Source organism: Lactuca saligna, chromosome 1 (assembly GCF_052625555.1).
Source record: "Lactuca saligna cultivar CGN05327 chromosome 1, ASM5262555v1, whole genome shotgun sequence".
Taxonomy (NCBI): domain Eukaryota; kingdom Viridiplantae; phylum Streptophyta; class Magnoliopsida; order Asterales; family Asteraceae; genus Lactuca; species Lactuca saligna.
The window spans coordinates 173,284,726-173,299,624 of record NC_136417.1 but is presented as its reverse complement, the minus strand read 5'-3'; the positions used below and the strand labels follow the sequence as shown (position 1 = coordinate 173,299,624).

Sequence of the window (14,899 nt, the reverse complement as noted above, 5' to 3'; positions counted from 1 at the left end):
TAAAAAAGTGTCACTAAAAGCTTAAAAAATTGCAGCGGCAAAAGCAAAAAGTGTCACAAAATGGTTTTAGTGGGAGCGTTTGTACTGGCATTTATTATGTGTGCCACTAATTCTTTGAGAAACCTTTAGTGATATTTTTTGGGGTTTTAGTGGCATTTTTTGTATGCCACTAAATGACATATTTTTGTAGTGATAAAAAACTTGCATATTCTGGCATGAAGAACTTCAAGCTTGTTTCATCCCCTCAATAACTCGTTAATGATTTACATGGATCTAGGGCACATCGGTGGATCAAACCATCCAATTGATAAAGAGCTTCGACCTAAACTTCGAGCAGACCCAAACCTTCTACTTGGGTTGTTGTCGGTCCACGATGTCATAATTATAGCTCCTTGACTGTATAACCAAAAGACCATTTGTGAATTTGTGTGTTCTCGAAAGGAACGCTTTTTGTAACAGTTGGAGAAGAACGTGAGAGATGGAGATATATATATATATATATATATATATATATATATATATATATATATATATATATATATATATATATATATATATATATATATATATATATATATATATATATATATATCAGTAGGGCTAATGCTTTAAATAAGTCCGCTTGAATGAGTTACATAAAAAAGATAATTTTACCCTCACATGTTATGCGCGTGCGTGAAATTAAATAGCAATTGATTGAGATCGTTTGGCGGAGGAACCTTTTATGTAATATTGAAATAACACAATGACCGACTTTGACATTTTGTTGAAGTTTGACTTTATGTGTCAATTTCACCATACCATAGGGATCATTTGTGTAATTTTGTCAAAAAAAATTTTATATATATATATATATATATATATATATATATATATATATATATATATATATATATATATATTGTAGATTAAAGAAAAGTTTTAAAAAAAACAACATTATTAACCATTATTAAAAAAATAACAAAAGGTTGTAGAAAAATAAACTTTTAAAAAAACTAAATTTGAAACAGATTCGTAACAAAAATTTTCAGTCGAACCAAATTTTTAATAAAATTTTAAAATATGGGCAAAAAAGGTAAAATATAAAACAATGGTGGCCTATTCAATATTGAGATAGCACGTGATCATATAGAAAACATGAGTTGAAAATAACATTTTAGTTCACATGATTTATTTGTTGTAATATTGGTCTCTCATTCTAAGTGTTGCTTATGTTGAATCATTAAGACCCATCATGTGTCATGCACATGAATGTATTTTGGTCTTTTTCTATCTTCCTCTTTGATTCAAGCACATTTTAGATTCATAAGCGTTTGATTAAACACCACCCGCGTAGTATCCACCCAATTGAAATAACATATCATTATCAATTATCATCGATGAGCTTCTTTACAACAATGTCGAGCATGTGAAGTAAATGTTTTGAAGTAGACGTCGATTTATAATATGACCATCTTATCCGTAGACAATGGCCAAACATGTAATTTAGTAAATACTTTATAAAGAGACAAGACAATAAAAATACATTTTTCCAAAGAGAGAAATCTATAGTGAAAGTCAACAATCTAAATTTTGATTATTCTATACAATAAAAATCAAAAACTCAAAAGAAAAATTATCATGCCCCTTATCCCCAAGTAGCCCAATTAGCTTCACTTCCAACCCTAGGCAATGCTTGTGTGGTCTTTGAATACACATCAACTTTAAATGTAGCACCACACATCACTCCTTCACTATCAACCCTCGATATTGCCTTCATTTTGTTCTTTGGATGCTCAAAGCTCATTAATCCCCCTTCTGTATGATACATGCACCCTATACAACAAACAAAAATCCACAAACATCAATATACATACAATATCAAATCATAATGAAAAGACAAAATTACCCTTTCTGCAAGTAAATCGAAAGTTTTGGAACCCTTACCGGTTGGGAAGGGAGCAAATGACTTCGAGCAACTAGACTTTATGACCATCAAGTTGTCAGAAATTACAACGGAGCCATCAGCCGCTATGCCCCAGAAAAGCTTCACTCCTCCATCGGCACCCTATGGATCATCACCAACAATTTACCATATTAAGTAAAATGTCGAACATGCCCTCTTTATTATTGTAAATAACATGATACATGAGAGAGTATAACTATAAAGTATTGAAAGGACACTTACAAGTGAGACAAAGACGGTTTTAGCCTTGAGATCATAGAGTATAAACCCAAAACTACCCTCCATCTCCCTGAGGACTGAGTGGGCCGGGTATGGGCCACGATCACGAAGGGTCTTGTAAGCTTGGATCACAAACATGGGCTCATTGGCCAGCTTTGTTAGCCCATATTGCTTGTTAAGGGTGCATAAGTTGTCTAGACCTCCCAAAAATATGCAATAAATGTCATCCATGCTACTAAACAACCTGCAAATACATTTCATCAATGTCATACACAAAACAAAAATCCTTCTATTAACGCTAGAAGATTTTCTTTTTTAGGATGTCGTGTAGAAAATAAAGGGTTAAATGCATTTGTATCTAAGCAGCTACTTTTCATTCTTTTCAAATCTATGTAACAAAATGGTTATTAGACAAAACTATGGTACGAATTAAACAACCACTTTTCAAGGGATTACACGATTTACAAATAAAATGTTGCCATTTTTCATAAAATAAATGGCTTTGTACATATTTAGTATAAGTAGAACTTCTTTACATAAATAAACATCATCCAAAGATGAAAAGATTACCTTCGTTGGGAGGAATTAGAGGTATGAGAAGAGGGATCAAACGCCAAAGAAGCATCATTCCCAAAAGAAAATGAGAGAGAATTGGGATTGGAATTCAAGAAATGGTTCAAAGGATGTTGATTCTGTTGATGATATTTGTGTTGTGGATCATGTGATGGACTATTGAGTTCTTTTGGTGCACTAACCAAACCTTTCTTGAAATTAGCCAACATATTTTTCTTGATAATAAACGAAAGAGGTGTAGATTTTTTGTATGAAACGAATAGATGATTGTGAATGTTAAAGTGTTTGTATGTGTGATTAGTATTTATAGTCGTAATATTTGATAGTGGATGTGGCAATATTATCCAAAACAAAATAATGGATAAGACATGTGACTCGAGAATCGAGATATGGTGGGTCATTTCTTTAATAAAAAGGCACCCTTTTATTTACTTCTTTATCCGGAGTTAAACATGAAAATATAACATATTCTTATAATTTACTGCTGTTTATTAATACAAAAATATTTCAATTGAAGTTTAATTATTTTTTTAATAAAAACATAACAATGCAGATTATCGTAATATAATATAAATTATTATAAGACATTATTATAATTATCAAAAATCATTACATTTTTGAAAGAAAGTTAGTACAGTGTTGTTTGAGGTGGGGCCGAAGAACAATGAATTGGTCCACACGTGAAGGTGACGATGATCCAACTCAATATGTTCGTCCTCATCTTTTTCTTTTTTCAACAATCTATTAATTCTTTATAATTAACGAAACTAATATATACTACTACATAATTTTAAAAATATACTTCTTTCAATGTCTTGAGATTATAAATAACCATAATACAACATTTTTTTTTTAAAAAAAAAAAGTATATTCATATACCATTTTGAAAATTAAAGATATTTATTTGATAAACAATCAAAGTAGCACAGCTATTAGATACACTCACACGTACATGTTATTAACTCATTTTCAAATATAATTTCGGAGAAAATGAAGCATACAATTATGAATGATTCTTGCAAATATATTTCACCGACACCTCTTTCTAATATACTTCTATACGTATACGTCCAGTTGTCAATTCTTTTTAAACATTTTAATAACAAACAATATTACAACAAAATAGTTTTGGTGCATCTAAATTTGCATCATATAATATAGAGTAAATTACTGAAATCGTCCCTATAGTTTGTTTAAAATTGCACGTTTGGTCCCTAACTTCTTTTTGTACTCGGATCATCCCTGTAGTTTGATTTTGTTGTGTTTTTGGTCCTTGTGGTTTGTTCAAAATTACATGTGTGGTCCCTAACTTTATGTATGTAAAGGACGACAAACGCAACAAAATCAAACCACAGGGACGATCCGAATGCAAAAGCAAAGTTAGTGACCAAACGTGCAATTTTGACCAAACCATAGGGACGATTTCAGTAATTTACTCTATAATATAATGTTAATGCAAGAGTTTTACAAATTGCAAATATTAATTAAAAAGTTACAATAATTACTTAAATTGAATATAACTTTTTATGTTAGTTTAATTTTTGCTATAATAATTTCTAGAGGGAATTATAGTTGGTTTTAAGAGCATCTTGAATGGTGGGTTTTTTTTATAGCTAATTGTTATTTGCTTAAGTGGTCAAAATAATTAAATATCATTGGAGTGTATGACTTATTTGTTTATTTTTATTGATGACTCAATATATATTAGTGATCAATATAGTTTAAAGGTTTGAACAATCAACCTCTTTCTTTTTAAAACTATTTCATTTTCTTTTATTTACTTTGATTTATTTATTATTTATCTAAAATTTATAGATAAACAAATATACTATATATATATATATATATATATATATATATATATATATATATATATATATATATATGCAAATCGTTTGTACGTGAATGAATGTTTATATTAAAATAAGATGTGTTTAAAAAACGATTAGTGAAACGAAGGGTTTTATATAATATTTTAGATAGATAATGATAAAATAGTTAAATTTAAAAAAAAAAATAAATAAAAAATAAAAAATAAAAAAAAAGGTCATAAAAAGGTTTAACTATTTTAAAAACAATTTAATTAAAGATCAATAAAAAATAAAATAATGAAGTTACAATATTTTTGACCTTATATATTCAAATACCCTTTTGTCATCTTTATATTTGGCATCTAAGTTATCACTTGTTTTTACTAAATGATATTTTATAAACAACTTCATATATTATTAACGAGTTAGCAAGTGACCTACTGTTAAAAATCCAATAGTGGTTAACGGTTGCTATTTAAAACTGCAGTTCTCATAGTGGTATAACAATTTTTTATATTATATATAATTTATATTATGTAGAATTTATATATTAGAATATTAATACTATATAGAATTAACATCATAAAAAATCATATAAAAATACATAATAGAAGAAAACGATGCCACTACCTGTTAGTTACCAGGTTTACAATTAAAAATTTCAATCAATAAAAATATAAAAAGACAGTAAGGAAACAAAAAAACGTTTCGGCGATTTTTTAATTAGGTCATATCCAACACAAAACTTGATAATTTTTTTTTTAGTTTGGACTATACGAATGGTCTCTACGGTTTGGGTAATTTGCGCACTTGGTCCCTAACTTATTTTTTTAACTCGGAAGGTCCATACTAATTGTTTTTGTTACGTGCTTAGTCCCTCCTGTTTTTGTTTGCTACGCGTTTGGTCCCTGTTTTACCTAAAAAAAACTATTATTGAAATAGAAAAAATGGTGGGATAGGTAAGGTGAGGTGAGAGGGATAAGGTTTGGGTGTGTTTAAAAAAAAAAAAAAAAAAAAATCAACACTATTTTTAGGTAAGATAGGGATCAAACGTGTGACAAAAACAAACAGTATACACCTTCCAAGTTAAAAAAATAAGTTAGAGATCAAACGTGCAAATTACCCTAAACCATAGGGATCATTCATGTAATTTACTCAAAAAAAATTAGATTTATTCAAAGGATTGCCCCAAAAATCATTTTTTTTTTTCATGTAAAATAGCTCAACATGGATTTAATACAAATTGCGGTTGTAACACTGTTATACTGGTATCAAGAATCGATGTACATTGCAGCGCAAATAGTGTCCCCATTATTTCATAGGGAACCACTAAATGCTATAGCGTGTGATTAACTACATAACTAGTGACTAGCAAATAGAGAACACTTATAGGCAAATGTTCATAATAAGGTTTTGCAACCATAAATTCAAAACTATATTGCTTTTCTTGTTCCTATTCTTAAACAAATTAAACGAATGAAGCACAATATTTTGAATTATGATACTTTTGAGGAATTTACACGTATCAAAGAGCCAAAGACCACCGTATTGTAGTAGTCATGACAATAATCTCTATAGTCTTCCTCTTCGGTAGCATCTAAGTCGTATTATACTATTATCCACCCACTCGAACATTGAAGAAACAAAGTGATTGGCATCTTCCACTTCTTTTTCACAAGCTGGACAAAAAGTAAAAGGAGTATCAACTCCTTTATCCTCCAAGTTACTTTTATAGGGGCAAATCTATTCTAGACTTAGTGAGTAGTAATACTTTATACTTCCCTCCCCCACTTAACATCTCGTACAAGCAACCATGTATACTTCAGTCGGGCTCAACACATCAAAATCGAGAGCTGATTGGATTCAGCCTCCCACTTAACATCTCGTACAAACACCTTTTAGCCATATGCCCACAATCAAACAATCTTTTTGTGTCTATATGTAGATAATACAATTTATGAAACCTACCCTTAAACTCCATATATATCCCTCATCCAAGTTTCTTCCTAAAATAGGACTACGGAATTTTTTCCAACTTTTTTTTTTTTTATATTTCAGGACCAAACAATATTATTTCTTTCAGCAAATTTTGACTTAACGCTATCATTTTATCAAGTAAAGATAGCTTTTTAACGTATTTCATATAAACGGTCTTAATATCACACTTGAAAATGATTGTGTGATGAAAATCCAGTCTTCTAATTCTTTTTATCTAGTTAAGTACTTCGTCTTATTAGAAAACACCTAATGATTCAATGCTATTGAATACTCATTAGTCATTAACTCATTATACAAAATGATTAATATCCATCATAGAAAAAAAAAAAATCCTATCGAATTATATATATATTGCAATTTTCATTAATACATTAGATGCTTATGCAACCTTACGTTCAAAGAGAGTTTCATCAACTCAACTATCCTTGAATTTTGACAACTTAATTTCTCAAAATATAAAATAAAAAAAGGAGAGATTATATAATAAAATAAAAATAAGAAAACATAAAACAATAATGATTTTATCTAAGCCCCATAGTCCCCCTGCAAGTATTTATCCTCCGGATAGTAAACAGCTGTCACAACATTCCCTCCAAATTTCCGGCCACCCAAAGAATCCTTTGCCTTCGCACAATCAGAAGGCTCAGAATATTCCAGAAACACCTACCAACCAAAAGTTATAATAAGAAAAATGTTATAATAAAAAGAAATAAGAGTATGCTAGATTTTTAAAAGTATAATATGCAAATAAGAAAAAAAATTGAAAGTAATAATAACTTTTTACATACCTTTCCAAGACCATGAACATGTTCTCCATTTGGATCAGGACGTGGAATTACAACATTTGTCAAATCGCCTACAAGTTATGAGTTTATTCAAATGGAATATTTATTTAATATCCAAAAAATCTAATCCCCCAACACTAAGATTTTAGGGTTAAACAATTAAATTGTTTAGTAAAATGTTCCATAAATTATAGAAAAGGATTCGTGTATGTATTTTTTTTTTACCAAATTTTCGTCCTTCTTCCCTCATATCCTCTAATATTTCTTCATATTCTCCATCATCCATCAATTCATCAGCACTGATCACCTTCATTGCACCAAAAAAATACCATTTACAAAAATTACTCAAAAATATCATATTTTCTCAAAATGAGGTTTTCCACATTAACCAACTCCTAACATTTTCTCAAAAATATCATCTAAACATCATTTACATTTTTTTTTTTTTTTAAAAAAAAGATAAAACATACGTTACCTCAGTTAAACACAAAACTTTAGTTGGAATCTCATCAGGTAATCTAGGTAATCCAGGAAGATTAAACCCACCTACTTGTAACGCCATTTTCTACAACCAAAAACATCAAGTTCAAAAACATGAAAAGCACATAAATAATATTTAATAATAATAATTAATAATAGTAATAATAATAATAATTAATAAACTTTGTAGTACCTGCATAGCTATATGTTGTTGGGCCTGGGCCATAATGGTCTCCTGTTCAGATTTCATCTGCCCACTGCTGTAAAAAAAAGAGCACTAAAAACATCAGCATTTAAATTAATAATAATAATAATAATAATAATAATAATAAAGGATATTTTAAATAAAAACCTGATGGTTGCACGTCTGACTGTGAGTGTTTTATCCCCCATTTTTAAGCCATTAAGTGCAGCACAAGCAACGTCTGTAGCCGCTTGATCCTGAATAAAACTCCCAAATATTTTATATTTATTGGAAGAAAGAATAACTGACAATAACGCCCTTTTTTTAACTTTAGGACAAGGTGCAAAGATGTTTAAAAACTGAGAATACTTACGGATTGATATTGTTTAATTTAAAAAAGAAAAAAAAAAAAAAAAAAGGTGATAATTATTACCTCATAGACACAGAAACCATATCCTTTAGAGTTTCCAGTGTCTCTATCCTTCACAAGGTCAAACCCACGCAGTGGCCTGAATCATTAAAATTCCTTATATTTTTATTTTCTGATAATATTTATTAAAAAAAAATTATAAAATCATAAAATTATAAAACTACATACCCAAAGGATTCCAGCAGCTCTCTTATCTGTACCTCAGTGAAGTAATAAGGTAAACCCCCAACAAATATACGATCAGGTCCTTCAGCTCCACCAATACCACTAATTACACCCAAAAAAAAAAAAAAAAAAAAATCAGATTCATGATAATGAACAAGGGCAAAAACGTCTTTTTGACTCTCGCTTACCCAGGGGTAAGTCCAGCAGCAGCTAAATTGAGATTTGGATTTGGTTGACTGGGGCCAAGAGTTGCAGCTAATGAAGGATTATAGTCTGTAGGTCTTCTCACTCTCACAGAGACTCCCTATTGAGGAGTAAAAAAAAACATGTCAAATCTATGTAAGAAGGGTAATATGGTAATTTGTTTGCATGCCTCAAAGATGATCCCATCTAATGCCATGGCATTACTTGCTTCTTCAACTGTTCTCATCTCCACAAATGCAAACTTCTTTTCATGGTTAATGTACACATTAACCACCGCATCACCTGCTATTGGAATATTGAATTTAGCTACAAAATTTTTATTTTTATTTATTATTATTATTATTATTATATATGATGAATATATTTGAAGTCAAATAGTCAATGAGCTTAACTAACCTGGTCCAGCAGAGTTTCCTCCTATGGCTGTCATAATATGGCTGAAAAAGGTTGCTATAGTCTGCTCAACACATAAAAAGACAAAAATATTACAGAAATAGAAAAATTAATTTTTTTATAATGATGTATTAAAATAAAATGAAAGTAAATAAATTAATAGAGGTATGATGTAAAACCTGTTCATTGGCCAAAGGAGGCAATCCACCAACATATACCCTACGTGCATGCCTTGTAGCCTGCTGAGTCATCGCTTGAGCTGGCATCATGGGAAGACCTCCCAACTATTTAAAAAATATATAAATAAACAAAAAAGATCCACAATAAAAAAAAACATATAGTCTGCAATTGTCACACACGACACAACGGATGAATGGAAGTTCACAAGCTTTCTAGGGTTATATTCAATGATAAGAATGAGAAGGGTATTTTTGTCTTTTTCAAGATCTAAAAAACCAAAGGAAAAAAAAAAAAAACATGTTACCTGTGCTGCACCAAAAGGAAACATGTTCTGGAACATTCCAGGCATTGATTGAGGAGCATCTGTCACTTGTCCTGCATATAAAAAAAAAAAAAAAAAAAGGATTCAGTAAAAAAAGTATAGATAAGAGAGTGGTGTTGCATCTTGATTTTCAAGGCTTATTTACATATGATATAGAATGATACTGTATCAATTGTATAAGGAGAAAAAAAAGAATGAGATGTGATATGATAGACCTAGTCCTTACCTAGATGTATAATATATGGTTGATTGATTGATTGATTGATTGAGTAATAAATATGATAAGAAATAAAATTCCTTTCACTGCAGATGCTGGGAAACAATTTGCAAGCCTACCAAATAACAAGCTGTCTGAAGGCGAAGAAGAACAAGATCCAGCTGATTCCAAAAGTGGGACATCAACATTTGCCTTCTTACCCAATTCATACACAAAAACACAAACAAAACCACACACAACAGCCAACAACACAACAAAACAATTGTCCTCAGTTTTCGGTATTAAATAAACAAATCAATAATCAATAACTATAACCCATCTAATCTAACAACACATCATAATTCATTCTTTATTTATTTACCACAAATATCTAAAATACAAGACCTACAACAACAATAATGAATATTGAATATTGAATAGTGTATGTAGGATGAAGGTACTAACCAACTGCTCCAGGCATAGTTGCAGCAGAAGGTGGTGCCATGTCAAAACCACTTGTTCTCTTGCTGAAAACAAATTTTGTTTGAGGTGTTTGACCATGAATGTGTAGCATCAAAGGAACAAAAACTACATCTTTCTATGCAAAAATAACATGTCTTTTTGATCGTTATTATATATAAGGGAGATAACAGAAGTACACATAAAGATGAACTTTGACTTTGGATGAAGGGTGTAACAAATATGCTAGCTTTTTACATGACTTGGTTCTAGAATCTTGATATATTGATTATTTTAACAAATAAAAAAAAGTGGAAAGACCTTTTTGAGCGAGATCTAGATGATTCACGGGATCGATCGGGTGATGCAGAACGTGATCTGTGTCTGTGATGCCTCTCTCTTTCTCGATCATAATCATTTCTCCTGCATACGTTAATGAACTGAACATCTAAGGCCAAAGAGGAGGGGGGGTATACAGGCATAAAAGCATAAAGTATGTATACATGCAATAAAGCATACAACATAAAAGCTCAGTATCCTGACTCTAAGGTTATGTTTGGCGTACTAGCTGATAAAAAACTATGTTTGGTAAAAACTGGTTGATAAGCTAGTTGGAAGATATAAAATGACATAAAAGGGCATTTAGAAAACTATGATTTTTATAATTATTTAAGGATATATTTTGGAAAATTTTAAAAATAAACTCTTGAAACACTAGTCTAAGTAGCTTTTTAAAAAGCTAGCTTATAAGCTACGTTTTGGTTTGCCAAACATGACAGTTTAAAAAAGCTCGAAAAATAAGCTAGCTTATTAGCTAGTTGTGGTGCACCAAACACAGCCTAAGCCTCCACGCCCTCGTATCTGAGTAGTTTTATGAGTTTCTTTAAAAGGTATATAAAGTAGCAAATAAGTAGGCATATCTTTTTCTCTTAGCATCAGGTGCATCTAGATAACAAACTCAAATCAAAACAAAGAAAGAAAAAATGGGCAAAAAAGATTCCAAAATTGACCTGCTATAGTCACGATTCCTTGAACGCCCATCATCTTCATTTCTATCCCTTCCTCTCTCATCTCTGCTACTTCTTTCTGGATAATCTCTGTGTCTTCTGTCTCTACTTCCCCTATCCCTATCTCTTTCACGCTCTCTAGTCTTTGATCTCTCACTATCTTCACGCCCTTTGTGCTACAACAATCCAACATGAAATTAAGGATATAACAGTACCACTAAATATAAAATCTCACAAAGAGAGACATGAGGTATAGCCATTTCCGAGGTTTCTATGACCCATAACTTAATTTTTCATGGAATTTAATCCATTATTGACAGCCTTGATTCCATATTGGAATGGTTTTCTTGTACATTATTGGGTTTAAAGTGAAACCTATAGTTGAGAAACATGCTGAGATTGATCTCTATATTATTCTTACAGGAACCCCTTTTGTGTATATACGCATGTTACACACAATTATCTGGTGTTCCTCACTGTATAATATTGCTTTTTGTATAAAGTTCCCCACTTTATGGTCGAATTTATTGGGAGTTTACCTTTGCTCGTTTCACTTACATATTCTTACATAATAAAGTTAATTTTACATTAGAAAGTGATGGCATATAAACGGAGCTGTTACAATTTAACACCAAAAGTTTTCTAGTTTGTGGTATCTGTTATAAGATCTAACAAAAATTTCCTTTTTTGCCCCAGAAAATTGTTTGAAACATATACTCATTCCTTGCCATGAAGCTTGAGGTGTTTGATGATTGATAGCACGTAGTTTGATAAAACAAACACATTTTCAATGGTGAAATGAATAAAATGGCCTCTAGTTATGAAAGATAAAGTCATCTTGTGCACAAACATCAAAAGTATCAAGAATTCTACATTATGGAAATGAGAAAATAAGTAACTAAAGCTTGAAATATAGGAAGCAAGGGTGCCTCCTCACATTGTTGAACCCCTTTATCTATGCTTCAGGTTCATATGTGTGGAAGGATGCACTTTGTTAACCTAAACTGATATGGGCACATTAAGTGAAATGTAAAAACATGATAAGGCATTTGTTAAAAAGATGCTCACTGTTTTATGTAATTAATCCACAAACTAAGAGGATAAACACACCATCATTTCCTATTCATATGGGTCATTGAATTGATAATGCGGCAAGCAACTTCATGAGACTGAGAAAGTATCAACTTTGAAATTTAAACAACCCATTTTGACATAGAACTCCAATTTGAAATTTTTTATTTACAAGTTACTAAAAATTATATACAAACAACTAAACAAGTGAAATCTGTAGAAAAATATAAATCCTGAAAACTTTATGTACATCAAAAGTGCAAGTACAAATGCATGTGTAACATCAGTGCGATTCTGCTACAGATACATACACAGGTTACATCAACTAACCAAAATTAAGCTTAAGTCTTAACTACGACTGAAGTCATAAAATTCCATTGGATGATGCTGAACAATTATAACCCGTAATCAAATATTAGACGTAAAAGAAAAACAATATCATCAAGAGGTACCTTCTGAATTTGTGAATCCCGATCTTCAAACACATCATAAGGTGAAGAACCTCCACCTCCATCCCCATCGGCGTGTCTATTTTCGTGTCGCGAAGACATTGTAGCTCGAATTCAAAGCTCTAACTGCTCTAATTTTTTATCAACTGTCGGGAGGTTCGGTTTGGTTTTGTGCCCTAGATCAGAAAACGCTAGTAATGAGTCACATGACATGGAGGTCTTTTTCCTAAATCTCTGTTCTGAATAGTCATGGGCTTCAAACTATCGGGCCAATATTATTTTCTCATTAAAGCCCAATTAAGAGGTGGGCGGTAAACCGGTGTGGCCATATGGTTATGGGAAAAACCGGTTTGAAAAAAAGATCCAATCTAGACATATATGATTTGCCGGTTTGATATAGATATCCGGTTTTACAAAACCGGATAAAATGTTAGGGTTGAGCATGGGCCGGGTTTGATCGGTTTTAGGTTAAAACCGAACCAAACACATAAATTTCAGTTTTTGGGTTTAAGCACCTATTCAGTTCGGTTTTAAGTGGGTTTCGGTTTCTAGATTTGTGGGTCGATTTCATCGGTTTTGGGTTCAACCCATGGGTTTTGGGTTGTAACCATTTTTTAACAAATCTTTATGACTTAGAAAATAAAACAAAATTAACAACCTAAATAAAAATAAATAAATAAATAAAAACAATTACAACACCAATACAACATCAAAAGTATGTTGTTAAAAGTTTACAACAACCAAGTTTAACAAACAGTAAACTTTAAATGGTATATATATTTTCTATTTTATTAAAATATATAAGGTTGATCGGTTTTAAAGCGGGTTCAACCCAATGGGTTGGGTCGATTCCTATGGGTCAATTTTAAGTATTAAAACCGAACCCAGAACCCATTTTTCAATTTTTAAAAATTTAAACCCAAACCCAACGATTTGGGTTCGGTTTTGTTGGTTTTAGTCCGGTTTCTGTTTTTCGGTTTCGACTTTGCTTACCCCTATAAAATGCGGTTAATTTTCATAGTTGAAAAATGCAATTTAAATTTATTTTTTAATAGTTTTATAGTTGTTTCTGACCATTATTTTGCCAAGATGAGTTTTATTTGTCTCTCTCTAATCTATATATATACATTTATAATCATGTCTTCAATTGTGAAGTATTTGATATTATATTTTATATTTCATAATCTTGATTTTTCGACTTTTTGTATTTCAGGAAATGACATCTGATCATTGGTCATTCATACTCTTTAGTTGGTGAAGGAGCTTCGAAAACCAACATAAACAAAGTTAAAGCAGTGCCTTACAAAATGAAACTCTAATCTGGCAACATTATGACTTGTGTAATATGTCAAGATGTCCCGAGAAATAACATCAACACAACCTCAATCCCATAAAAATATGTTAAGGAAGATGTAAGAAGTACGCAGCGGATGTGATATTGTCATATTTATACATATATTTAGGCATTATTTTAATACATTTAAGCTATATTTTGGTTAATTACAAAGATATTTTGTACTTATTGAGTTAAATTCTATTTTGCAATCAAAAAAGACATTCCGGAAGAAAATTGACTTTTGGGGAGATTTCAAAGGTTTTTTAGATGACTTTTGGGACAGAAAAGCTGCAAAAATCAAACTTTGGAAAGAGAAGAAGATTAAAGATTAAGAGTTTTGAAGATTATTGCAAGAATTCACACAACACATTCGGTTTGCATTAGATTGATCATGTCTAATTTAAGTTCTTATGATTTTATGTGTTTATTTTCTATAATGATGAGCTAAATCATTAGGCTTTCGTTTAGTTTAGGCATTCTGCTAGCAATCTTTTTAACTCCTCCAAATTTCTTTCTGGATGAAATTTCTCCTCTTTTATCTCTAGCTCCTGTATCTCAGCTTGTTCTTCATCTAGCAAGACGTAGTCTAACCGTCTTCCAAAGTTCTTCAAATCTTCGTTTGAGTTATAACCATCATTTTCTCGTTCTAATTCCTGTCCCACTTCCTCAAGAAAAGCGTCAAAAGTATCGAG

The 14,899-nt window shown here is 31.0% G+C and overlaps 2 protein-coding genes across 10 annotated transcripts; both read right to left on the bottom strand.

Annotated features, from left to right (window-relative positions):
• Positions 1-1,438: 1,438 nt before the first annotated feature.
• LOC145046188 (stem-specific protein TSJT1-like) lies at positions 1,439-3,025 on the bottom strand. The gene is made up of 4 exons (XM_078994492.1): positions 2,735-3,025; positions 2,168-2,408; positions 1,927-2,047; positions 1,439-1,815 (listed from the first exon to the last, which is right to left on the bottom strand). Exons 1-4 carry the CDS (start codon positions 2,944-2,946, stop codon positions 1,628-1,630), a joined length of 762 nt encoding a protein of 253 aa, XP_078850618.1. The 5' UTR covers positions 2,947-3,025; the 3' UTR covers positions 1,439-1,627.
• Positions 3,026-6,863: 3,838 nt separating this feature from the next.
• Positions 6,864-13,058, bottom strand: LOC145046146 (splicing factor U2af large subunit B-like). Of its 9 annotated transcripts, none has more exons than XM_078994451.1 (18): positions 12,875-13,053; positions 11,355-11,527; positions 10,666-10,767; positions 10,351-10,412; positions 10,026-10,101; positions 9,672-9,742; positions 9,367-9,471; positions 9,191-9,251; positions 8,964-9,079; positions 8,779-8,894; positions 8,594-8,692; positions 8,429-8,504; positions 8,164-8,252; positions 8,005-8,071; positions 7,807-7,896; positions 7,557-7,638; positions 7,335-7,402; positions 6,864-7,209 (listed from the first exon to the last, which is right to left on the bottom strand). In XM_078994451.1, the coding sequence occupies exons 1-18, from the start codon at positions 12,940-12,942 to the stop codon at positions 7,072-7,074; spliced, it is 1,659 nt and encodes a 552-aa protein (XP_078850577.1). In that variant the 5' UTR covers positions 12,943-13,053; the 3' UTR covers positions 6,864-7,071. The 9 variants fall into 9 exon arrangements, with proteins under 9 accessions (XP_078850577.1, XP_078850588.1, XP_078850582.1 ...); XM_078994462.1 differs by having other exon boundaries at positions 8,005-8,068; XM_078994456.1 differs by having other exon boundaries at positions 8,964-9,076.
• Between the last annotated feature and the right edge of the window lie 1,841 nt (positions 13,059-14,899).

Coding starts and splice junctions, on each gene's coding strand:
- LOC145046146 (XM_078994451.1), bottom strand. CDS start 12,942: ATGGGGATGGAGGTGGAGGTTCTTCACCTTATGATGTGTTTGAAGATC. Junction 9,743..10,025: donor TTCAGACAGCTTGTTATTTG/GTAGGCTTGCAA, acceptor TTTTATATGCAG/GACAAGTGACAGATGCTCCT. Junction 8,072..8,163: donor GTCAGACGTGCAACCATCAG/GTTTTTATTTAA, acceptor TTTTTTTTACAG/CAGTGGGCAGATGAAATCTG.
- LOC145046188 (XM_078994492.1), bottom strand. CDS start 2,946: ATGTTGGCTAATTTCAAGAAAGGTTTGGTTAGTGCACCAAAAGAACTC. Junction 2,048..2,167: donor AAACCGTCTTTGTCTCACTT/GTAAGTGTCCTT, acceptor GATGATCCATAG/GGTGCCGATGGAGGAGTGAA. Junction 1,816..1,926: donor ATTTGCTCCCTTCCCAACCG/GTAAGGGTTCCA, acceptor TTTGTTGTATAG/GGTGCATGTATCATACAGAA.